The sequence below is a fragment of the Astatotilapia calliptera genome, unplaced genomic scaffold (assembly GCF_900246225.1).
Source record: "Astatotilapia calliptera unplaced genomic scaffold, fAstCal1.2 U_scaffold_80, whole genome shotgun sequence".
NCBI lineage: Eukaryota > Metazoa > Chordata > Actinopteri > Cichliformes > Cichlidae > Astatotilapia > Astatotilapia calliptera.
The window spans coordinates 1-27753 of record NW_020535823.1 but is presented as its reverse complement, the minus strand read 5'-3'; the positions used below and the strand labels follow the sequence as shown (position 1 = coordinate 27753).

Sequence of the window (27753 nt, the reverse complement as noted above, 5' to 3'; positions counted from 1 at the left end):
GTTCCCTCACTGTTTTGACACACAAAACAGAACAAACCACTAAACTACACATTAACTACACAAGGCAAACACAAACTAACTACACACTCCAAAAGATTTGTAAATGTCAGACATCTCTAACAATAGTTGGGACAGGGCCATTTTTACCATGGTGTAGCATCTCCTCTTTCCAAAACATTTTGAAGACATCTGGGCATCGAGGTTATGAGTTTCTGGAGTGTTAGTTTCCAGGACCTAAAGAGTTTGTGCTCATCTTTGATGTATTTTTCATTTAATGATACGCCAAATGTTCTCTACAGGTGAAAGATCTGGACTGAAGGCTGGACGATTCAGCACCCAGGCTCCTCTCCGATGAAGCCATGCTGTTGCTGTAGTATGTGGTTATTTGTAAACTGTAATTCCCAGCACTGATTTGAATTGGCATTAAAAGGGGGCTGGGGAGGATTAGATGTTTATACATTTTAAATATGTTTAATACAATACAACTGCCCATTAGCAATCAAACAAACTTGGTATAATTTCCTTTTAGCATAATAAACACAGGTAAATCAGCATGAAGGTACTGAGGAAGACCCTTGCTTAGTTTGTCAAATAGATGAGCTAATGCTAATGTCAGGGCAGCACACTGACTGTGTGGATGGGTGGGTGAATAGTTTTGCCAGTGTAGTATATATACATACATGGTGATTTGGATTTCTCTTCTAATGTTGCAATTTAGTTCCTTTTGTTTACAGCGAGCTTGAGAACATCTGCTGTTTGACTTACAGATTGAAGAAGTTGATATCAAGTAAACAGGAGCTGATGTCTGAAGATATCCAGAGGAGAATATATACATCAGGAAAAATGGTCTAGAGTTTGTTAAAATGACAGTGGGCTGTAGGAACGTGCTCCTAATCTTTTGCTGACAGACTTCCTGTCAAATGTCCAGCAGATTCACTGATGAATGGACTGATGAATCAAACCCATCTGTCCGGACACTCAGACGGCCAACACTTCTCACTCCTAGGCACTCTCTACCTGCTCTTAATTGAATTGAATTGAATTGAATTGATATACCTGTATTAGTCCCACAAGGGGAAATTTCATAAGGCTGCCGACCTATTGCACGCAATGGCGGTGCCATCTTACCCTCCGACCATACATACATTACACAAAACATCACATGGGGAAGACAGGTCAGAGAGGTATAACAATGGAAAATGCACCACATGAGGAAAGATAAGGAGAAAAAAATAACTCCCCGCAGTCTGAGCTCCAACAGGGAGATCAGTTTGAGAACAGAGAAAAACACCTCTGCACATAGCACATGAAAAAACTCTTAGTACACCAAAGAAACACATGACAGCATCTGGCCAATCTACCACCTTTCATTGTTTATACCGTTACAAAAAAACCGAAACCCCCCCAAAACACATCGGCCCATAAAAACAAAAAATCACCATCAGGCATACCGGGCAAATGGTATGCCTGATGGCCAGTCCAGCTATGGTTGTGCCATCAGTTAACCCTTGGCATGCCAGCTGTGGCATGTATGCCCAGGGTTGCCGACCCCTGACTTAGGACTTCTGATCACTTCTTCAAGGTCAAATAAGGTCAAACTTTCATAAAACATCTTTTATCTTTAAAATTGTGCTTAAACTGCCATTGTTTATATTAGCAACATGTAGGAAATGACAATTGTCAAGCTGGGCCAGGAAGCCAGGACGTGAACGTGGACCCAAACACAGATTCAGATACGGACAGCAGGAATCAGATTTAACTAAACTTTATTTCCAAAACAGCAAATAAACAGTTCATGAGGGAAATGCGCATGGCGTGTGGAACTCGAACGTGGGTCTCTGAAACACAGGGAGAGAGTGATTAGCAGGGGCACCAGGGAATGGAGACGAGATGAGATGTGGTAGTCTGATCTTTTATGATCTTTTATGACTTACTTTAAGACCAGGAGGAGAGTGTTTTGGCCGAGTGAGTGTCCGGACAGATGGGTTTGATTCATCAGTCCAAGCTGAATAATACAGTGATTCAGGATTGCAGCAGCAGGAAGACAGGCAGGTGTGGAGTTGTGAGCATGAACCAGCAAATACTGTTTCCAAAGATGACCAGTGTCCAGGTGAGTGAGCATCTGCAAATGATGAGTATGGTTTATCCAGGAAGCTACTAAGGACACAGGGAAAACGAGGTAAGTCAACTTGAAGATAAAAAACTAAGGCGACCTATTCTAGCATGGGTTAGAATAGTTGTGAATGCTGCTCTTAAATACTACTTGCTGATTATCCCAGATCATGGACAGGTGAGTTGCCAGGTGGACTGATGAGGGCTCCGCCCACAGGTGGAACCACAGCCAAAACATGGAGAAACACAGCCACTCACCGGCCTATGACAGATAATGTTATATGGCAGGCGTGTCGAACTCCAGGCCTCGAGGGCCGGTGTCCAGCAAGTTTTAGATAACACCCTGGGTCAACACACCTGAATCAAATGATGATTTACCAGGCTTCTGGAGAACTGCAAGACACGTTAAGGAGGTAATTTAGCCGTTTAAATCAGCTGTGTTGGATCAAGGATACATCTAAAACCTGCAGGACACCGGACCTTGAGGCCTGGAGTTTGACACCTGTGTTATATGGAGATTCTAAATATCACATTATAGTTAGGTATAGTTTGCATTCAAAAATCATGACACATTAGATGTCTGCTGTAACTTTGTTCTCCTCTGGATATCAGACATCAGCTCCTCTTTACTCTGTTCTGACATTCTTTTAGTGGTAAACTAGACATCTGTCCATTCTTATGTGAATGATCTCTGAATAATTACAGAATATTTCCTCTTTCTAAAAACATCTTCTCACTTCTGTGTAATGTGTCTGTACTTTAGTTCTTGGTATTCTTTCTCCCCTGATATCACCTTCTTCAATCTGTAAGATAAACAGCAGATGTTCTCAAGCTCGCTGTAAACAAGAGGAACTAAAATACAACATTAACACAGAAATCCAAATCACCGTGTATGTATATATACTACACTGACAAAACTATTCACCCACCCATCCAAATCATTGAATTGAGTTACAGTCTCTTGCATGTACACACGTGTATAACATCAAGCACTTAAGCATTCACACTGCTTCTACAAACATCTGTGACAGAATGGGTCGCTCTCAGGAGCTCAGTGAAATCCAGCGTGATACTGAGATGCCATTATATTGACTCACTACTAAATATTCCACAGTCAACTGTTAGTGGTATTATAACAAAGTGGAAGTGACTTAGAATGAACGCAACTCAACCGCGAAGTGGTAGAACACATGAAATCACAGAGTGGGGTCAGAGGATGCTGCTGGTGTGCATAGTGTGCAAAGGTCAACAACTTTCAATAGAGACAATCACTACAGACCTCCAAACTTCATGTGGCCTTCAGATTAGCTCAAGAACAGTTGCAGAGAGCTTCATTGAATGTGGGCTTCCATGGCTGAGCAGCTGCATTCACGACTCACATCACCAAGTGAAATACAAAATGTTGGATGCGGTGGTGTTAAGCACACTGACGCTGGACTCTAAAGAAGTGCAGATGTATTGTCTGGAGCAATGAGTCACGCTTCTCCGTTTGACAACCGATGGATAAGTCTGAGTTTCGTGGATGCCAGAGGAATGGTACTTTTCTAAATGAATTATCCCAAATGTCCCAAGAGTTTGAATTTCTTTGTTTTATAATATTTGTTTGACACAAATCATTTTGACTTTTTTCCAGTTTCTTTGGATTAATTCTTTTTTATATATATCTTTTGGGGCCTTTGTCAGTTGAAAGTGGAAAGACAGCCAGGACAGAGAGCAGGAAGAAGAAACACAGCAAAGGGCCCAGGGCAGATTCAGTACCAAGCTTCTGCAATAGCAATAGCTTTACAGCATATGTATCACATACTGAACCTGGTGATCTATACTAGTGTCCACTCTGGCTTAGTTATAACATGGCAGCAGAAGTTATCAAAACAATTTGTGAACTTATTTACAGCCTTTATTGCATTTCTCATTATTTGTTGGCATGTGTAAATATTTTTGTACATTTGGGTGATGACTAAGCAAAACTTATGATGTGGACAAACATTTGCTCAATGCCAACTTCTTCTGTGAGAGTGACTCCTTGTTCTTTGTTCTTCTTTTTCTTCATCTGAAATCTGTTTGTTCAATCTGCAAGTCAGGATGAAAAGTCAAAACAGCACATTCTCTGTAAGTCATCTTCACTAAAGTGCTAGCTAACTAGCTATCCAGCTTAATTATCCTGATCAGTGTGTGTAAAATTTGATCTGCTTGGGATCAAGAACTGGATCAGCACATTTCTCCAACCCCCCCCCCCCCCAAAAAAAATAAAACAATAAAAAAACATATATATATATATATATAAAATATCACTTCCTCAACAGTCTCTACTGTGTGTGGGATTTGTTCACAATTTCTTTTCTTGACTTTACTCACTGAAAACACTTTTATGGAGGCACACGTGTGTGAGGTCAAGGCAACACAACACGACAGAACACTGCTTTCAATAGTGTCTACAACAGTGTACAACAACAGCTAAAATTTAATATGTAGATCTATCTATCTAGCTGTCCCTGTATGTTAAGCTAAATGATTTTACTCCCTTTGCCTTTCCCTGTCTGATGCTTGGGGATAAATAAAGTTTCTGTCACCTGCAGGTGTGGGTCCTTTGGGACGTCTTAGTCAAACTGCAACTTTAAAGTTTTAAAACTGGCAAAAAGAAAGAGAACTGGCTTTTCAAATTTGGTCTGTGTCACAGCCACACTGCAGACTTTTATTACAAAACTTCTCTCACAATCAAAACTCAGTGAGAAAATTTCCAAGTCTGTAGAATAAGACATGCAAAATAATAAGCTCACAGAACAGTTTGGAATGTAATCTGCTTTCCCCAAATCACAGATCACAGATATGTGATTGCACATATGCGATCGCACAATGGGGTGCTTATGTGTACATGTTGAATGAATGATGAATGACACCATATATGGTGTATTATTTATAGGGTATTTATTATTATTATTATTATTATTATTATTATTATTATTATTATTATTATTATTATTATAGTGTCGTTATCAGGATAATTTAACAAACTTTTGCAGTTATTGAACTTATGATGTTTCTTTAACAAATATAGATAGATAAATAGAATAGATCTCGCAAGTCAACATCCACAGCATGCATTTTTACAAAGACATTATAACATTAATGCCGACAGCGAGAGGTCACAACCTTGCAGGAGGACAAAGTATTCATTTTGTGTATCAACTTTTTATCAAGCTGATAAATACCTGACGGTTACAAATGGACCAAAAATTAGTTAACGTTCCAGGGAATCTGCTTCCTATAATTCAAGGATTTGGATCCAGCTAGCATCCAGGCCACATCGCTGTCTTCACCCACATTTCCTATTATAAAACTGACAGGAGGTAAATGTGGTCATAGAATGTCTTTTCCAAGCCACACATATGCATAGATTCAGATAAACATGCAGTACAATGGGGTGCTCGTGTGCATGACTCATGTAGCACCAAGAAACCGATTAGATGTAACAACAGGAGAATGTGCAGCACCCACTGTACAAAAGTGCACATATAGAGTGTCCTTTTAGAAAAGTACACATGACTTTTGAATGAATTTATGCTGACATACATGCCACAGTCTGACACAAAGAATATTAGCAACAATTTCCTTCTCTTCCTACAAAGTGTGCAGCATTAAAGTTCAAAATGAATAAATAAGTAAATTAATGAATAAAATATCCCAAAATAGTCCCGCAAACAGAAGTGAATAAAAATCTTTAAAAGCTAACAAACAACTCTAATAATTTTTGTTTTCACAGGCAGTGAAAGAATAAGAGAGAGAGAAGTGTCATGAGAAATAGACGGTTTGTTACCAGGTGTTCAACCTGTTCACTCCCTGTTCACTCCCTCATCACCTCGTTTTTGTCTCTCTGTCGTCGACTACTGTTTATGAACGTTATTACAATGAGGTAAATTTAATCAACTTTAGCAAGGAAGGTGACAAACTGTCTCTGCTTGCCTCTGTTTGATAAGCCAACAGCAGTAGAGGCTATTTTACTAATGAAATGCAGAAAGTTTTACAGTAAAGTAGCTCCTGCAAGTAAAACACAGCAGAGCCAACAAGCACAATTTTCATCATAAAAATACACTTAACACCATCTTTCTGTTTATTGAAGGGGCACAGTATCCTTACATGTTATTTAGTGGTTCTAGTTACACTTGTAAAGAAACATTGTGCACAGACATACTTGCCTTTCTATCCTCAACATAACACACATCCTGTCCTGTAACCCTAACCCAAGGAACCCAAGTGGAAAGACAATATGTTAGTCTGATATGTTTATACTATAGGTAAAACTGCACTGATCTTAGGAACCTGTACTAGTTTCTAAGAGCATGTTAGCAATATAACACCATGTTAAAAAAATGATGAACAGTTGCATCATCCTTTGGCCTTTCAGCAGCCCTTATGGAGTCCTAAAAGTGGTAGAGCAAGACAGAGAGCAATTAACAAGCTACGCAAGCTTTTTATGTGTTTTGCTCTTGACCAAACCAGATGGAGCGTGTGTTTATTTCTTGGAAACTATGGTGAGTTACTAAAATTGATAAGCTAGCAGGAAAACCTATGCTAACTTTACACGTGGTAACTACTGCAACAGTGTGAACCCTGTAATGTCTAAAAAAAAAAAGCGAAAACCAGTTGGAGTACTTGACCTGTGTGTGAAATGGAGTGTTATGTTTTATTTTATTGTCTATTTGATTAAGCACCTTCACAAATGCACCAAAATAATGCAAGATGCACTTTTCTTTTAGTTGTTATTCAGTGCCTTTTCGGGACATTGTCATTTCAGTTATAAGTTATTTCATATGAATAAGTTGTTTAAAACTAATTAAGTTACAAAAATTTCATGATTTGATTACACATGCCCTAAAAAGGGATCTATAAATATATTTGATTGTAATGCTGCAAAGCAATACGAATTCATAGAAACTGAAAAGATGTTAAAACAACAGTGTACTTGATTTTGAAAACTTTATGAGATTTCATTTTATTTAGAAACAACTGTAAGAACTATTTTGTTCATTGCTCTGTACTGTATGGGTAGACTGGATTTTTGTGATCCTGGATCTGATCTTATTTACATTGGTTTATCACACCATTGTAAAGTTGTAATAAACCTGTTCAGTTCTCTCAAATTTATTTTACTCCTATTGAATCTAGTCTCTCTATATATAGACTATAATAATATAATATCATATCATATCATATCATATCATATCATATAATATAAATCTGACTGATGTCTGCACTCATGTCCATTTGAAATCTAGCTTGTAGAGCACGATTCATGGTTTAATGTTTGTAACATGTAAAAAAAATTCACAATTAAAATCTGAACATTTCTAATGTTTATAATATTTATGGGGAACAAATTTCACATGACATAACAAAACTACAGTAAATTTTCAATGGATCTCTTCACTTTCTGTGGAGCCCAAACCGGTCATGCTGAACGATGTTAGAGGCAGCATATTCTCCAGACTCTTTCATGTCTGTCACATGTGCTCAGGATGAACCTGCTCTATCTGTGAAAAAGCAGAGGATGCCAGTACTGGACCTGTCAACTCTCCTATTCTATGACAAATGCTAATCAGGCTCCACGGTGGCAGACAGTGAGCACAGGGCACATCAGAAGACTGGGCCCTCAGGCCACCCTCATGAAGTCTGTTTCTGATTGTTTGGTCAGAGAACTTCACACCAGTGACCTGCTGGAGTTCATTTTGTAAGATTCTGTTGGGACTCCTGTTCTTCCTTGCACAAAGGAGGAGACTGTACTGGTCCTGATGGGTTAAGGACCTTTTATGACCCTGTCCATAGAAGGCATCAACACGTGTCTTCTGGCAGTGGCACGTGTTGATATTCCATCCTGGAGTAGTCCTACATGCTGTATATTTACATTACACAGTGTTCTTCAGGATCTGCAGCCCGGGAAAATACACTGAACTGTAACAGTGAAACTCTGCTGCTAGCATGACATGGGGCAGGATAGGCAATCAGATGTAAGTCTAGACACAGCAATGCTCAGTAGCTAGTGGATCTGAGAGCAGACCACAGCAACCTCCTTAAGCACGGTCCAATAACCATTACAGTGGCAAGAAAGGGTCTCCAGTATGAAGAGTTGGATAGCACCAGGCCCCGATATAGTTCATGCCTACTGGCTGAAGAAGCTGACTGCACTCCATGAGTGTCTGGCAGCACAAATGAACCAGCTGCTAGTCAATGAGAGACACCTGGAATGGCTAACTGAAGGCCGGACAGTCCTGATCCTCAAGGAACCCCAGAAGGGACCGGCCCCATTCAACTACCGACCAATAACCTGCCTCAGCACCACATTGAAGCTCCTGTTAGGAATCATAGCAGCTAAGATGAACAGGCACATGGGTCAATGCCTGAGTGGGGCACAGAAAGCGATTACTTTACTCCTAAATTTCCTAACAGTGATTCCACTGGTGCATCCAAGTTTAATGAGAATGTTTGTTTGGCAGCATCACATTAGCTGAGTAGCTGGCAAATCTGTGGGGAACAGAAAGTCAGAAGTTTCTGTTTTCAGTTGATTTTGACATGCCACAGACACCATCACACTCAGGCACGTGGAGGGGGGGGGGGGGGGGGGGCTAGACGGGCTTGAGCACCCGCCCCTTTCCTGATGGGTGCCCAAAGTGCCCTTTTGTTGAGGCAACTTTTAAAAAAAATAATTTTTTTTTGTGTGTGTGTGCGTGTGTGCGGAGTCCTGTCTGTGCCCCTCAACAATAATATTTAACTAGTAATCACAGTTTTGCTAAATAAAAGGATCTGGCTTGCATCAGTCAGATGATCACATTTAACCAATGATCGCCCTTGACGGCAGAACGCGCTGGTTACGAGCCGGGAACGAGCTCACAAAGAGCACGCGCATTTTTAACGGTCCGGAGCTGTAGGAGAAACACAAGTTAACTCAGAGACACAGACTGATGCGACAAAACCAGTAAGTAGGTGTACAGCGTACACTGTAGTGTGTAGCACAAAGGAGTATTAGCTTATTACGTACACGTTGGTAAGCTGTCTTGTTGCAACTGACGAACTGAAACAAACGAGCGTGCTGTGTGTGCAACAGCGCGACAAACATCACCTGACCTTTTATTAACTGCACAAGTAGTGCTGGTCATAGCTGCTGGCTACCTGTGTAAGGCTGTCATGGGTCTGTAGCTCTGTCACCGTTTTAGGGAACATATTTAGTTTTAAAGTATTTAGAAACATATTTAGTTTTAAAGCAAGTTACAGAGCTTTTCCTGCCTTTCTGGAGGGATTATATTTCACTAAAAAACGATCTAATATGCATGTCCACATAATTATGCATTATTATAATTATAATATATTAAAAAAACACACGCTGTATTTTAAAGAACATACATTAAGAAGCAGATTATATTAGATTTATATTTTAAATAAGACAAAAGTTGGATTTTACAGCAGTAAAATGATTGTATCTCTACAGTTTAAAAATGTAATAAGCTTTGCCCTGCACAGAGTGGATAGTGAAACAAATGGAATCATCATAAATACATTATTTCATATTTATTACTTCCCCCTCCTCATTGCTTTATTATTGTAGCTCTAGTAATAAATAATAATGTAAGGATTCTGGATCAGCACCATGATGCCCATAGTATATACAGTATTCTGAAGAAGGTCTAAAATGTCACTGTGTGTGCGTGCATGTGTGTGTTTTATTTAGATGGATTTAAAAAAAAATATTACTCATGATATAACATTGTCCAGACATGGCTGGTAAGGACATGAGGAGGAAACAGTAGGAGCTGTGTGAGGCTACTAAAGGCAGGGCTATAACATTAAACCGTCATCATTTTATTATAGATTAAGTGCAAGAGTTGTTAGGTGTGGATAATTAGATTGTAGTTTATAGCAAGTTGTGCCTTGTTCTCACATAGCAAGTGGAGAGTGATATATGAAAAGATGGGATGGAAGGAAGAAGAGAAGCAAAGAGTGATTCACAGGCAGAGCCTAAATTATTTCTCACAGTTTTTTGTTGCCTTATGGTTCCAAGCGCTGTCACCAATCTTTGCATTTTGTTATTATCTCATGACACTTGTTTAATCAGCTACCATCTCTCCTATGGACTTTTTAATGTCTAAAGTCTCAGATCAACACAGCCCAGGGCCCTGTGCTTCGTACGTCGCTTACTACATCCAAGATCAAATGAAACATCCAAGACCAAACCATCGCGCTAACCGTGAGCGCGCTAATCCGGTTCCCCGAACACACCTGTTGTTGACGATTAGTATAGCTGGATGAAGTAATGTGAGATCACTGGGTGCCCAACAGGGGCTACGCATCGATAGTAGAAACATTGATCGGCAACCCTTTGATTGGTCGGCGAAAATGTCGAAGGAGCGCGCTCGGCTCGGTATTTTTCGGCAGCAGAGCAAGAACTCTTGAGTGAGGGATTTCAGGAGTTTCAGAGTTTAATTAAAACGCAAGAGAACACTGCAAAGGCTGCAAAAGCAAGGAGAGAGGGCTGGCAGAAAGTTGCTGACAAATCAAACTCGTAAGTAATTTAATAATAATAATAATAATAATAATGGAGTGGATTTATATAGCGCTTTTCAAGGCACCCAAAGCGCTTTACAATGCCACTATTCATTCACTCTCACATTCACACACTGGTGGAAGCAGCTACGGTTGTAGCCACAGCTGCCCTGGGGCAGACTGACAGAAGCCAGGCTGCCATATTGCGCCATCGGCCCCTCTGGCCAACACCAGTAGGCGGTAGGGTAGATTTATCATATCACACCATATTATCCAATATTATATTACATTATATTATATATGTTATATTATATCCCCTTTCACATTAGAGCCACAACAGGACCCACTAGAACATGGGAACAAGTAAAAGTGAAATATAAGAATATTCTACAGAATGGTAATATTTATCACTTATATTGCTTTTAGTCTCTTGGAAAGAGACCCTGGAATACTCTGTTTGTTTGTTCATAACAGCAACCAAGAAAAGGGCAGAGCAAAAAAAAGACAGGTGGTGGTCCTGCACCCCCTCGTCAACAAGTTGGTTAAGTGAATAATACCCTCACGGGAAAATCGATATCTCTCTATGAGCACACTGTCGCGCTGAGCTAAAGGATCCTGTCTGTCCCGCAATATACGCTGAATTCTGAGGACTCTCCTTATCAATCTTGCACCTTCCGCAATGGGCTGCTCGCGTAAACGGACAGGACATGGCTGCGACAGACTTCCCAAATCCACCTTCGCTTTTATAGCCGTGGTCTCTCATCTTGATTACACGAAGTAATTTACAATTACTACTCTGAAATATGAATTACATCTGTAATAATCACATACATGTAATAGAATGTTAATAGTACATTTCCCTTTTTTAGGGAATGACCTGTATGTATCTGTGTGAAATCAATAAAAGGATCAAGTGCTGCATTATCTTTAGTTACATTGATGTTATTTATTTATGGTGAAACAGTGGTGGAATATCGCTGTTGCTTTCGTATAAATGACGCGGACATACCTGCGTGGCCGCGATCTAATCCTGTTTACATAAAGTAAGCCTGCTCCCCAGCAGGTTTACGCTTACGGCTCTGTTGCTATGACAGCAAGTCCCGGATGGGCTTCGGGGAACCGAACGATCCAGGATCACGCGAAATCGTCAACAATCAAATCCAGCTAACTTACTTAGCGCGGTACGAAGAACAGGCCCCTGCCCTTCCCATATTAGATTCTTGATGAATGTGTGTTGTTATTATTCAACCTGGTTCAATGTGCCCCTTTTTAACTTTGAGCACCCGCCCCTTTAAACCTCTCTGCACGGCCCTGATCACACTAATGCAAGGACACATAATACGACGGTTTGTATCAAGTAAACCACGAGGAACAAAGTTTATCTGGACATACTGGCATACAAAAAGCTTAACAAACAACACAAACTGACAACTGACCACAGAGCATATAATTAAAGTCATTTTGTTGCTCTGTTGGGCATTTTTAAAGAGACCATGCCTGGTAAGAAAACACAACATTTATACAGCACTGCCCCGTGTGGTCACACCGAAACACAACAGCTTCTCATTTTCGCCTCACTAGTCGTTGCTGAAGGTATAATTTCATCATTCCTTCACCAAAAACAACAAACTAAAATAAAAATGATGAAACGAATCACATTTATTAACTCTTGATGATCTTATTATTAGTTTCTATTATCCACCTACTCTCTTACTGCCTCATCTCACATCCACCCTCTCTACTCAGCATCCTCCAGTTTTTATTTTTCTGTCCTTCCAGAAGAATCAGTCAATATAATCTGTCATCACCAATAAATTCCTGAAAGTTTATATAAGAAGAACTTACAAAATATTTTGTGCAGTATTTTGCAAGACACTTTGGCCAAAGTAAATTATTGTGTTTGCGTGCAAAATTATAGTCATAAAAAGAGCAGCTTATAATAACGTGTTTAAAACTATAAGAATGTAAATTTTATCAAACACACATTGAGGGAGAATAAGTTAACAGCTTTCCTCTGTTTGATAAGCCAACGGCAGGAGTATCACCTGCTAACCATCTGCAGGCTGACTGGAAGTAAAACATCTCCTGCAAACTCAAAACTTACCACTGTTTTACCTTTTTATACAAGTGGCACAAAAATTTAAAGAGACTAAATTTTACTTATAAAATGTTGTTTTTGTCAGTCTGTGAGCTTTGAGTGCAGAAACAGTGAGTACCCTCAACCCCCAAAACACATACTGTGCACACTTTTCCATCTAGAATTCTCCTGTTATTATGTCTCTGGCTTACATCTGGAAGCCAAAATTGCAGCAGCTCCAGTAGTTATTGTGAAATGTATGGATGTATCTTCTGTTTCAAAAATTGTATATAGTCAGCAGAGCAGAGAATAGACAATAGACAACACAATGAGTATTATGAAAGGAAGTGTATGAATACACATTGATGTCTCTGATTTGCCTTCCTCGGCTGTAGTTTGCATTGTGTACAGATGCAAACTACGATCGTGGGGGTGATCGTGGCTCAAGAGTTGGGAGGTCGCCTTGTAATCGGAAGGTTGTCGGTTTGAGCCCCGGCTTAGACAGTCTCGGTCGTTGTGTCCTTGGCCAAGACACTTCACCTGTTGCCTACTAGTGGTGGTCAGAGGGCCTGGTGGCGCCAGTGTCCGGCAGCCTCGCCCTCTGTCCTTGCGCCCCAGGGTGGCTGTGGCTACAATGTAGCTTACCATCACCAGTGTGTGAATGGGTGGATGACTGGTTGTGTAAAGCGCTTTGGGGTCCTTAGGGACTAGTAAAGCGCGATACAAATACAGGCCATTTACCATGACCACGTTTGCATTGATAAAATAATGACAGGAGCAATTTTTTTTTACTGTAGAACTGATACTGATATTTCCAAGAGCAGTAAAACAGCAATAAAACATCATGAAGATGAAAATGCTCCTGTGTCCTCTTACCAGCCAGGTGAATTTGACTTGCAAATGGCATTAAGGAGTTCTGTCGGGTAGCAGCTGTTTCTTTTTTCTTTTCTTTTTTTAAAAAAGAAGGCACATCTGGCTGCCCAATATATATCAACACAGCAGAACCTGTATGACAGTGAATGACCTGGACATAATGCTTTTAATAAGTAATTACTGATTATTCACATGAAATAAAATTCATATCAATCAACAAGGAACCTTTAAATTTGAACTAGCACCACTGAATGAACAATGGTCTGGGAGGTCAGTTCCTTGGTAATTAATATATAGATTCTCATGACCATTGATGAACAACTACTGATCAAAGGCCATTGATCAATGGGATCAGTGGTGCTAGTTTCAGTCATTTTGCAAATGTACTGTTTATAAGACTGGGGAAACCTGCAGTCAGCTGAGACTGAAGAAGTCACTTGGATGAGTGACGAAACGTTTCTCTCACTGAAAACGCTACGTCCAGATGATGCATGCTCAGTCATCCAGGTAAGCAAATCCCAAAAGGCTGATTCTTTTCAAGTCAAGTAATAATTACAATAATTAACTTGTGGGTGGGGCAAAACACGCCCACACTACTGTTGCTGTGCTCTTAGCTGCTTCCATGCTACGTTAGCCCTCCTGTGGCATGTTGAAGTAAAACCAGAAGTGAATAATAGATCACACTCTCATTACACATACATATAGGATCTTGGGGGTGGGCACAATCACGGAGTCCAAATTACCATCAGGGTGTACACCTCACCCCTGGCGTCGTTGCCCACCTCTCAATTTTAATATACACTTAGACATTGAGGGCTATCAGGAGGGACTATGCGCTTACCTGCTTATCCTTGGCAGGTAGCTCTATGCCCTCCTGGGTTTTAATTGCACCTTAGAACACACATGCATCAACACTACAATGAGCGGGTGGAGGGAGGTTTGGAGTCTTCTTCCACCCCCATTCTCTGCGGCCTGCTGGAGCGGGAGGGCTAGGAGGAGGAGTTGGCCGTCCGACTGCGGTCTGGAGTGTGGGGCCTCCCTGCTGCTACGGAGTCGGGGTGGTCTGCCTCTCCCCACCGCAGGGAAAAGGGTAACACCACCTGGGTCTGGGTGCAGTTCCCCCCTCCAGGGGCAAGGGTACCTAGACCCGGTTTGTAGAGTACGCTTGGGGAGTGTGATCGTGTGTACAGCGTCTCTTTATGTCTGTCTCCACGTTGGTTGAGTGTGGAGTGAGTGCATATGAGAGCATGAGGGTGGGAATGGATGTTTGTGTCTGTGTGTGCCTGTATGTCTGTGTCTATATGTCAGGTTGGGTATCAGACGCCACCTCTCTGGGGACACCTCAGGTCCTCCAAGATTTGGAGGCCTATCTCCACCCACCACCACTTCCCCTGCCAGTGGCGGACTCCCTCAGGTGTCGGTGCGTTGGTGGTTCTTTGTGTCTGGGGGTGGGCGTCCAGGTACACACCGGCTCACTCCTTGGTGGCCGCTTATCGGGCCCTGGAACCTGGGGCTCGCTCGGTCCACTTCGGAGGTGGGGTGCCCCCGGCCTCTCGGCCTGGGGCTCGGTCACTCAGGCACAGCTGGCTGCCGGCGGAGCTCACGGGCGCGTCACTGCAACTCCCCCTGGCTTCTGCTCCGCGGCTGCTGAGTGAACCCTCATCTGGGACTCTCCTCAGCTCTTACTGGGACAGTGGCGCGGCTGCCCCTCTGTTGGTCTGCCATGGTCTCTTGTGTTCTGGGGGCCTCTGGATGTCTGGAGTTTTGATCTCCTCCATACCTGCTTCATACCCTGGAGGACGGGGCTGTGGCCCCCCCACACTCCCTAGCAGATCGTTACATGGAGAAACCTTTGGAATACAAGCGCGCTGATCCACACAGGTATGCACACGGGTGTTCACTGCTCGTAGACTTAAATTACACCTTTCTTGGCTGCTACTTCGAAGCACATCTGTCCTGCGTGCTGCACAACAACATTGAATATTTAGTATTTACTGCTGTTTACACTTAGCTAGATTAATGCGATGGTGTTGTGTTTAGTATGTTGCTTTGTTTTTTTTTGTTTTTTTGCTTGTTTTCTATTCTTCTCTCAACAGGTGATCCAGGAGATTTTTACTTTTTTTTCTCCCCCCCTTTCTCACTGTCCCTCTCCCCTTCTGTTTTTCCTTTCCTTCCTCTTTCTTTTCCTATCCCTCACTCATGTCTGTCCTGTCTGTAACATCTGAAAATAAAATATAATAAATAATAAAAACAAAGATCGACCAAATGGACCAATACGGCAATGCCACGATGATCCATTTGGCAAAGTAAATCCATTGGGTATCCTTGTTGGTCTTCAGACAACAATTCTGATGGCTAAAGAACCAAATGGGACAGGCAGAAAAAAAAAAAAAAAAAAAAAAAAAAAGAAGTGAATAATAGATCAGCTCATTGTCACCGATATCTGACCAAGGTTTTTTTGTAAATATGGGACTGATATCTAATCAAACTATTGGATTAGTGGGTCCCTAATACTAATAGCCTATGCAAAATAAACAAATAAAAATCTCTTCCAAGGTTGTTAGTGAGTTAAATTTTGTTTGAACAATTATTGCACACTTTCTGTAAATCCAATAAACTTCATTTCACTTCTCAAATATCTCTGTGTGTGTCTGTTTAACTGACATTTTTTATTGTAACAACCAACGATTTATACAGGAAAATAATGACTATTAACAATGTTGCCCAAACTTTTGCATCCCACTGTACGTTATACTAACAGTGGACTATTGCAGGCTGCTCTTTTCTTACTTCTTTACTGATTCATCTCACATCTACTCTCTCTACTCTGCATCATCGCACTTTATATTTTTCTTTTCTTTTCCCCGTGTCCTTCTCTATTCCTTTTTCATCTTCCTTGTCTGATTCCATCTTATAATATTCTCAGCCACAGCCTCTCAGAACAATCAGTCAATATGATCTGTCATCAAAAATAAAAGGCTCAAAGTTAATATTACAACGACTTCTCAAATAAGTATTTTGAAATTATGGTCAGTGATCATAAAATATCCTCCACAGCGTTTGCCATGACACTGAAAATTGAGCACAGATACTTCCTGTTTCGAGTGATCATCTGTTAGTTGCTCATGTGCACGAGTCATGTAGCACCAAGAGACTGATTAAATGTTAGAACAGGAGACTGTGCAGCACCCACTGGACCATAGTACATGTAGAGCACTTTTAGAACGGTAAACACGACTGTTGAGTGAATTTATGGTGACATACATGACACAGTCTGACAAAAATACTATTAGCAACAATTTCATTCTTCCTCCAAAGTGTGCAGCACTCATACTGTGCAAAACAAAATCCCCAAATGCCAAAATGGAACAGAACAAAATAAAAACCTTGAAAAACAACAACTCTATGAATAAAGTCTTCTGTTTTCACAGACAGTGAAAGAATCAGAGAGAAAGAAGTGTCATGAGAAACAAAACAGATGGTTTTATCAGGTGGGGTTGGGAAAACTGCATAACGCTCTCTCTTCACTTCCTCATCTCACCTGTTTTGTCTCTCTGTCCTCAACTATATGTACACTATTACACTGTGGTAATATTTAATCAAGTTTAGGGAGGAAGGTGACAGACTCTCTCTGCTTGCCTCTGTTTGATTAGCTAACAGCAAAATGCTGCTAAATGCAGAAAGTTTGGAAGTAAAGCAAACAAAGCAGCAGCAGAGCCAACAGAGCCAAACTAGAACCACATATCTAGTGGTTCTAGTTTCACTTGTAAAGAAACATTGTGCACACACACACACACACACACAAGGACCATGTTAACGTTTCACACTCTCAGGAACCGAAGCTGTAGGACATAACTCTAGTCTGATATGTTATATACTGCAGGTGAAACTGCACAACACAACAGCTGTCAGGCTCTTTCTTGTTCACCTTCAGTTGACTCAGCTCATATTTCACTGCTGTGGTTTAAACTCCTATTTGCTTTGAAAAGACAATGACAAGAAAACACAATTATGGATTGGATTATTGTAATTATGATATTCAAAAAACACATTTTAACGAAAATACATGATTGTATTTTATACAATAATACATAAACGTTGTGCCTGCACCGAGTGGATAGTCAAACAAATTGAATCATCATACATACATTATTGTATATTTATTACTTCATATTTTTATTCTTATCGCTTTTTTATTATAGCACTAGGAATTAACAATAAGGGAAGGATTCTGGATCAGCGCCATGATGCAAACTTGTGGCCACAGTTTGAGTATGTGAGCGAGAGGAGCAGCGGAGGAGAGGAATTGGACTTTTCTGTGAGAGAGTGGAGCATGTTGGACCCTTTCCCTGTTTCCTTCGGACCCTGGAGCCCCGGACCGCCTTTTCACTGGCACTCTGTACATATATTCACCTGGTGTTTTCTCACTGTAAATAAACGCACTGTCTTCTTTCACAAGGAATTCCTGGTGTGCCGCTGAGTCCGTCTAAAGAACGTGTCAGAAAGTGTTACAGACTAGTTGAGAAAAACTGCTGCACTTGTTTTTAGTCCGGGTAAGAAAAAAATAAAACTAAAAAATTTAATCTTCGGTTGCACCATCTGAGCCCATAGCAGAACCTTTGAAACATCATCATATGTGACAACAGTCAAGACAAAGGCCACTTTAATTTACATAGCAAAATATCACAAATTTGACCCAAAAGGCTTTGTCACCTGGACACATCACAAACTGATCTGAAACAGCACAGAGTGAATATCAGAAAAATATGATGAAAAATCAAAGAAACAAACTGATTATTATTAAAATTGTGCTGTTATTAAAAAGCTAAGAATATGATCCGGGAGGATGTCAAACAACTTTTTATCCAAAAATTGATTTATATTTGATTATGAGTATTATGCGAACATGAATGACTAAGCTGCGCTGAAAGAATAAGAAATACCAACAAAAACTTAGAAAGTAGTAGCTGACCACTGAAAGAGGCACAGAGAAAAGTTTTAAGGCTGTTACCACAACTGATATGTGTTGCTTCTTGAAAATGTTGCTTCTCATAAGCAAGTATTGAACTGAACAGGAAATTCTAAGGCCCCGAGTTTTGTGCTCAGTGAGCCAGACGTAGTTGTTCAGCAGTATCACTTATTAAAATACAGGAAAGTGTGATACAAAATACAAACAAAAAAGAAAATAAATACATTGTTAAATGAAGTCAGTCAATATCTTGCTAATTGAAGAACAGATGTTTTATAGTTTTTCCTTTATGCTACTCTTAGAAAAAGATATACACACACCCTAAAAAGTTGTGTGTTTATAAATTAACTTCAACTTTGAAATTATTCTGTTAAAAAACAACTTATTTTAACAAATGCAGTATCATTTCCTGGAGTATGTGGATGACAAAGACTACAAATAATGAGGACACTTTTTTGTTAAGATGAAGAGATGTTCAACATTTGCATGAAAACTGTCCCAACGAACCAATGGGGTTTTGTTGATAACATTAGGCTCTTTGATTGGTGGATCCATCACTAACTAAAAAATGAGGCTTAAAAAGGTCCCAGCACAGCATTCACTGCAAGCTGAATGACAGCAATGGCTCATCTGAAGCTTCTTCTTCTTCTGTGTGTTGGTGAGTGAAATATTGCACTTATTTCTCAGGTTGCGACAAATTCTGTGTTACTAAAGGATTATTTAGGTTTTCACTAAACCACCAGATACTGTTTTTGTTCTTCTTTGTCTCTGCTTTGATATCAGTTATTATACATTTGTCAGAATGTTACAGTATCAGGAACACTGTCTCTACAGTATGATTGTACTTTTTCTTCTTTTCATCAATTTGCAGACACATTTCTGCAACTATATTAACTAGAAAGAATATGTTGTTCTTCAGATGGAAGAACAACCAGTTGTGAGTAAATTATTTTCTTTTTCAGGCATCACAGTCAGCACAGGAGTAGATTTGCACAAAAGGATCTATGGAGGCCAAAAGTGTCCAGACACTGAGCGTCAGTATCACGTGAAACTAAAGGCAACCAGTGCAACACATGAAAGTCTCTGTGGTGGCTCACTGATCCATGAACGGTGGATTCTGACTGCAGCCCACTGCTGGAAAAATGAACCTGGATGGTAAGAAAACAACAGTTTCACTTATAAATGTTTTTAATAGAATTTAAAAGTTAGGACAGTATTTCAAATGCTTGTGTTCTGTAATTAGCGTAGCTTACACCCATTTCCCCTTGTGCAGGGATATGTATGCAACTTTAGGAGTTCATCCACATCCATCATGGATAAAGTTACTATTTCAACGATCTTCAGATAAAAAAAAAAAGGTCAAAATCACAAGTGGATCATTTTTTGTGGGCATAAATACAATTGATGACATCATGCTACTGGAAATTCCTTCACAACCAGGCAGGAAGACCGTTGCCTTACCAGACTGTGCAAATCCTCCCAATATGTAAGTTGTGCGCTTATCTAATAAGTCTGAATCCTTTCTGACTTTTCCACTTTTTTATTTTTATTTATTTGTATTGACATTTTACATTTATTTACATTATGATATTTATTTATTTATTCACAATGTTGAATATTAGTCACCTGCTTACTGAACCCTGACTCTGACCTGACCGTGATGTTAATTTACAAAATATATTAAATTATTTAATTAACATTACATTTTGCATTTAACTTAAGTTTTTGTCAAGAAGCCATATTATACTCACAGTGACTCTTATTCTGGCTAGACACGTGGCAGCACTTCTGCTATCATTTTGCATGTATTCAACGAAAGAAAAAACAGACATAAGTGTACACATTAGTTTTTGACTGCTAGTGAAAATGGTTTTCTTTACAAATGACTCTCTCACTGAACTAACACAGCCAGTCCCTCAACATGTTTGTACTCTCTGCTCATATGGCCTTCATGTTAAATCACATTTTTCTTAACTTTAATTGCATTTAACTTATTTTAGCATTGAATAGAATTAGAATAGAATAGAATAGAATTCAACTTTATTGTCATTGCACATGCACAGGTACAGGGCAACGAAATGCAGTTTGCATCCATCCAGAAGTGCTTTAGTGATATAGATATATTACAATATATATTAGCAATAGTATAGATATGTGAGTATATTACAGAAATGGGTCTATTATGGTATGTTATAATGTACACGGTATGAAGTATGTTGTGAATATTCTATAACTATAGGTATGTACAGGCTGTAGTGAGTACAAGCTATGTACAGGATATGAACAGGATATAAATATGAAAAACTATACAGAATATGAAATAAATAACTTTACAGAATCTGAGATATACAGCTATACAGAAATGGGAACTATGCAAGTTGTAAACAGTTGTAGGGTTAAAAATTATCGTATGTACAGAATGATTGTTTACACAGAGCTATACAGTAGTGCAGTTAAGATAAGTGAGGGTGTAGATAGTTTCTACAGAGGCTATATAAAGTGCTAGTGGTTGTGAGTGGTGGTTCAGTCCATGTTATTATTGTGTGTTTGAGGGTACAGTTGTCCATTGTGGGTGTGTGTGTGTTCAGTCCATGTGTTAACGTGGGTCAGAGGGTACAGTTGTCCATTGTGGGTGTGTGTATGTTCAGTCCATGAGTTAACGTGGGTCAGATGTCAGGAGGCAGAGTTCAGGAGTCTGACAGCTGTGGGGAAGAAGCTGTTCCGGTACCTGGTGGTCTTAGTCCGGAGGCTCTTGTAGCGCCTCCCAGAGGGCAGGAGGGTGAAGAGTCCATGTGATGGGTGACTGGGGTCTTTGATGATTTTCCCAGCCCTTTCCAGACACCGCTTTCTGTAGATGTCTTTTATGGCAGGAAGTGGTGCTCCGGCGATGCGCTGGGCAGTTTTCACGACCCTCTGCAACGCCTTCCGGTCCGAGGCAGAGCAGTTCCCGTACCAGACTGTTATACAGTTGGTCAGGATGCTCTCGATGGTGCAACAATAGAAGTTCACCAGGATGTCTGAGGACAGGTGGTTCTTCCTCAGAGTCCTCAAGAAGAAGAGGCGCTGGTGAGCCTTCTTGACCAGCTTGGAGCAGTTGGTTGTCCACTCAACAACAAACAAATCCTCCCTAACAACAACAACAAAAAACCCTTCAAGGGTCAAATTGCATTATATTTCTTCATGTCAATATACCAAGTAGGGTTAACTTGGGCTGCAAGTGGACTCAAGGCTTGAATCCCAGGTATAGAATATAATTGGAAATACTTATTTTTTGTCTTTTTCTAGAGACAAAATTCAGATGGCCGGCTATGGTTTGTTTGAAAAAGATCCTAACACTGGAGAGTTAAGTAAGACCATTTTTGCTTGATTATGTCACAGCTAGACAATTTCTGTTTAATTTGGGGTTTTGTGCACTTTTGAAATTAAATTTTATTTAAAAAATGTTTTGACACATAGTATTTCTTCCGTTCTTCTTTTAACTTCAATTTCTCTTGAAGAATACATTTCTTTTAGTTGGTAATATCCTGAATAAGATAAAATATCCGTCTTGTTAACATAGCATTTAATTTAATGTGTATAGAATTCAACACTATAAAGTGCTTTGTTCTTTTCACTTTTTTGTAGTGGAAACAGAACCAAGTAAACTGCAGTGTGTAGAAATGGATGTTGCTAGCTGTGAGGATATCAGACACAAAAAGTGTTATGACAATGTGCCGTATGATAACAGGATGTGTTACAAAAAATCTAACATGCGTACATGTCCGGTGAGTTGGCATTACTGTTATCATTATTGTATATTTACTGTGTAGACAGCAATTATCCTGAAACAAACTCATAACAAACTACATTTTTGTCTCTCGCAGGGTGATTCTGGTGGTGGAGTGATATACGATAATAAGATCTATGGTGTACACATAGGTAGTAGTAGTTGTGGCTGTACTAGACTATCTGTTTCTGTAAAAGTCTGTCCTTACATGAAATGGATAAAAGAGAAAATTAATCCAAGAAGTAATGGAAAATAACTGAATGAAAATAACATCCAGAATAAACAATCATCTCTACATGAAACTTGTGTGCTGTGTGTTGTTTCTACTCTAGAATATCTTCATGTTAACTGCAAATTGTGAACCTTTTTCTTTGGTCTAAAATATTGTGTCAGATTTGCAGCTTGTGTGTGTTTGAATGTGGTGTCAGGTGTGTAGCAGCTCATCCTGTTGTTGAGAAACTCTCAGACTCACACTGTGAAGATGCAGAAAGGCTTTCTGATCAGACATGCCACCAATCAGCTGCAGGGCCTGAACATGATAAACTTCATAAATCAGAGCTGATTGTTGGGGGTGGAAATGTTTACATGGAGGCTGTTGGCCTCCGTGCACTGAGGGCATTAAAATAAATACAGTAACCATGAAAATAAGTTTTTTTGATAAAATACATTTCTTGAAACCGTCCATTGTTTTGTCCAAACTCTAAACACTGAATCCAATTTTCAAACTAAAAGCAGTGCTTTCAAAATTTACACTAAAGCAAAAAACCTACAAGAACAAAAAATAAACAAAATAAAATGATAGTACATAGTGACATGTTTTATTTCTCATAACACATCATTTCCATCTTGTCTTCAGTCCTGCATTTTTATACTTCTAAGACCAAAATGAAAACTAAACTCTTCATATTCACAAACACTATTTGTTTCAGGATTTCATCATGATTCATTTTCCATATGAGGCAGTGCTTTCAAATTACTTTTGAAGTAGTACAGAGAAATTACTCTTCTCCTCTTCTTTTAATTGCATCAATATTTTCCAACTGAGCAGTAAAAGGACACGGAAGTCAAACATGAAGCATCAACGTGATGTTTAGATGTCGATTAATATTACAATAAGAGACTAAAGTAACTCGCTTTGAACACTTCAGTTTTCTCTCTTGATGCTGCTGTTGTTTCCTCCTCCACTTGTATTTTTCTGCACTTCAGTGAATGTGCATAGCGCCCTCTGTTGTATGTTTGGGAGAACTGCACTGCATTGTCATCAAACGAAACTGTGCAGAGGTGGAAAATGAGCAAAGGAAGCACATCAACTGAAGAAGCTTCTTGGATCAGAAGTTAAACATCATCCAGAACCTTAAAGAAGTAAAGTCGCTTTCTTTCCAGGCTCCTTAGACAACCATGACCTGGATGACTGAGAACCTACAAACACACATGAGCAGCAGTTTATTTAATGTGGACCTGAGCAGTGCCCAAACCAACAACCAAACAATTTTTATTGAACCCACTTCAGCCAATCAGCAGTCTTTATCTGTTTCAGCATCAAACACAAACCACACCTTGAAGAGAGGTGACAAATCCACAAACACCTTCAAATGTAAACACACATCAGACATGATGAACATGGATCCTAACATAGTTGATACTTTTTTTTGTAAAGCCTGATACTAAATGTATGCAGGCCACCTGAACTGCTTTGTCTCGATTGCCGCCCACTGGGTTGGTCACTAGAACTGTGTGTTGCCATCACTGGAAGCCGTGGTTGGTCTTTTAGATTATTTAGACTGGGACTGTTTTTTGTTGATTAGGCGGCATGGTGTCCTGACGGCTGCCTCTGTTGTTTTTTTCCCAGGAGGAGGAGAGTGGAGCACAGGTGGACAGCAGCCACGGAGCAGAGAGCACGGAGTTTTGGGTGAAGACATGACACAGGAGTCGAGGGAGCTCACTGGATTGTTGTGTTGTCTTATTTACTCCACTGTAAATAAAGAGCACTCTCCATCGCACGAGTCCTGCTTTTGGGTCCTCCTTCCCCACTTCACAAAGACTGAAACTAATTATACAGGTAATAATAAAGGAACCAAAAGTTCACATCTATAGCTTTAAATTTGGACAAATCTGTCAACACAACCATCATGAATAGAATAAAATACAAACAAACACTGAAACTAATGAAAAATTACACATGATATATGAACTGTGGAAACTAACTGAACAATAAAACTCAGAATAAACAAATTCAAACATTATATGAAAGGTATAAACTGATTTGCATCTTATTGATTTGCAGGCTCACTTTGCTCCAGGACTTGACGACTGGCCCAACCCGTACAGTCTTTGTCTCTTAATACTGAATGTTGAAAACTGATACTCATGGACACCTTATTTCAGCCTCTTTACTTTGCATAAGAGACCCAAAGCTTTACATCAACATGATGTTGTCTAGTGGACCAGCACGTCCATTACATGTTTTGCCGTTATTGCTGTTTGTTACGAGTTCAAATATTGAGGGTGAGCACAAAACAATAATGGTCCAGAAGAGCTTCGGTCAAACAATGTTTTTAATGAACACGCGCGTGGGGAGATGAACACTGCCCACAGACAGCATCGATCTCCGCCCAATGATACACAAGCAGTTGTTTTATACCATCAGGGTTTACTTTTATGACGCCCCCTCATGCGTCAAGCAGATACAACACAGGCATAAGTTTCAAAACCACAAATGTTCTGTTGACGACTTTTGACACATTTAAAAGGACATCTTCTCCGTCTGGAGGCCAGGTGCTTCCTATTAATCTTCTCGCTTATCTCCTGGAACAAACTGTCCCTTAGGCAGACACAATTTTGCAGTCACAAGCTTTTGCAAACTATTATTTGAACTCTTACACCAACAACGCCGTTAAACTCGCCCTCCCAGAAGCCATCGTCCTCGTGGGTCTCTCTGCTCAGGATGGGGATGATGGCGCCTTCTGGGAACGACAGCTCATCTTCCGTTTGTCCCGCGTAGTCGTACAAAGCCTTTGCGAATGAAACTGCAACACAGACAGTGGCAACGAGGGTATTAAACAAAGCAGGAAATCAAAACTCCGATATTATCTGGTGGAGGCGGATCTCACTCCTCGAGTCTCCGTTGACGGAGCCGGTTGGGAGTTCGGTTTCAGGTTCGGTGGAGTTGCTGGAGGACTGGGATCGGGCGTCCAGCGCGGCCAGCGACTGCAGCATGCTCAGCAGGCTGTTGGAGGAGGGCAGCTGCAGGTATTTCTCCGGGACGTAGCCCACCTGTCCGCTACGGTTTCTGGCCTGGAAACACAGACAATGCACACAGACGATGACAACAGCCAAAAATGTTTCAACAGGAAAACTCCTAATGAGAAAAAATAAAGTCAGATGTAAAGAGTAGGGCTGTAACAATATCACTGCATCGTCGCCAGAATTTAATAACAGCCACAAAGAGAATAATAGGAGAGCTTTTGTTCTCTCTTCCTGAATTAACGAGAAATCTAAAATCCTAAACAAGCCTCTGCTGAATTCATGAAGCTTGATTTCATGAACACCGGTGGCCTCCCCTTCCGCTGCTTACTTATTTTCATTCAGATTGAAAACACTCAGAGGTATTGGGATCTCTGTTGGGGCATGCTGTGGGGAATCACAGCACTAAAACAGATCTATATAAATGATATTGCTCACATTTTTATGTATGATTATATCATTAAAATAAATATCCCATTAAAACACTATATCTGTATATGAAAAGATAATCACCTAAGTAAATACACATAAAATATTGGCTCAACACGTGGAACATTTGCACAATGGCTCACAGGAAAGCCAGACTTACACAATAAACAAAAGTAAAACAGCAACAATGCACAATGTTCCTTCAGGGAAATGATCTGAAAACAACCACACACAAAGTACACAATGACTACACACCAGCAGCTCTGCAGAGGCGTTTATAAAAGAATGACTTCACACAATGATGGGAGCATCCACAGCTGACATTTCTACATTTAAGTAGACACCACTGACCACCCGAAAAATGTCCTCAAAGACTTCTCAAATTTCTCCCAAAGGTCCAGGAGCAACTTTGTAACAGTCTGTGACAAACAAAGTGAAAATGATAACTAAGTAGCTGGGAGATCATCAAATTAACATTTTATATCCATGACCAGGTCACTCCGCAGATCTCAAACTGATCAAGAGTCCACGAACCGCTGGTTAAAAGCAGAAGCTGACAAACTGTGATCAAACCGGAGCGCTGCTGAGGCAGGATTGGATCACCATCAATCAGGATTTGGTCCAGATTTTCAGTAGCTGCACTTAAGGTATGAATTTAAAAACTGCCTCATTCATGAATTATTGCATTCACAAACTTGGGTGCCATGCCCGCCCACCTGCCTGCCCGGCTGGGTGACGAGAATCTCCCATCAGCCCTTTACGGCTGCAGGGCCAAAAAAGAAGCAGAGAACTGTGTATTTGTACATTTTTTGATTTGTCTGTATGTTCAGCAGAGCTTCTACCACCCAGGCCAACCTGACCTGCCTCAATGCACCGCACGCATTTTAGTTGAATTATTCTAATTCCTGAAGCCACATCAGTTCAACTGATCCCAGAGAAACACTAAAACGTCCAGTAGATAGTCTGTACCGGTGCGAGGTCTTATAAAAACTGAAACTAAATGTTTGTCAAACAGTCTAAGAGCCAGAGAGTGAACTAATACACAAAACAACCAACCCTCAAACATGAGAGTGCATCTGCTACATAACTGTGTTTGTGTTATTTTTGTACCTTGACCCAGTCCTCCATGTCGCCATCATCGATGACCTCCAAGATTTCCTGCTCCTCGATGGTCAGCTCGTCTGGCTGAGAAGCCTGCAGACAGACAAACACGTTCATTCAATTAAAGCTGCGATGTAACAGTTTAACCATCTTCATTTCACCCGTGATGTATATTTTTCAAATACCGCCACACTGGTGAACGGACAAAAATGCTCACTGTGGCTTCAATAACATCAGCCAGAACACTGAAGAAAACACTGAGACCATGCCTGCATTTATACCACACTTTACTCAGGACTCAGGTAATATAAAACAACTAATACTCCAAAGCAGCACAAAACTCAGACTTAAACTAGAATTTCTGTACAAATTCAAAGAGCAGGTGTTTTAAACCTGGACACAGAATCATTAGTGCCACAAAGTTGGGAAAGTAAATCTAAATGGGGGTTAACACGACTGGAACTGATTAAAAACAGCCAAAACAAAAAGTGGCTTCACTTCAAAGTCCAGAATTATAACTGGTATCCAGTATTCGCTGCCTGTCTGTTGTCAGACGCATTTGTGTGACCATAAATACCACTTAAGTGGGAAAAGGAACTTCTGGTCATCTCTGCTTGGACTGCTGACTCAAGTGTCAAAAAATGATTTGATAGA

At 40.2% G+C, this 27753-nt stretch overlaps 2 protein-coding genes across 2 annotated transcripts; one reads left to right on the top strand and one right to left on the bottom strand.

The window, feature by feature from the left end:
- Positions 1–19181: 19181 nt before the first annotated feature.
- Positions 19182–22582, top strand: LOC113018418 (anionic trypsin-2-like). Its single transcript, XM_026161485.1, has 6 exons — positions 19182–19218; positions 19523–19715; positions 19834–20046; positions 21846–21907; positions 22185–22324; positions 22424–22582. Exons 1-6 carry the CDS (start codon positions 19182–19184, stop codon positions 22580–22582), a joined length of 804 nt encoding a protein of 267 aa, XP_026017270.1.
- Positions 22583–24799: 2217 nt separating this feature from the next.
- LOC113018417 (F-BAR and double SH3 domains protein 2-like) lies at positions 24800–27192 on the bottom strand (the record flags this gene model as incomplete). Its single annotated transcript, XM_026161484.1, has 3 exons — positions 24800–25352; positions 25437–25620; positions 27109–27192. Coding segments are annotated over 3 exons (450 nt in total), but the record flags the coding sequence as incomplete, so codon positions are not given.
- Between the last annotated feature and the right edge of the window lie 561 nt (positions 27193–27753).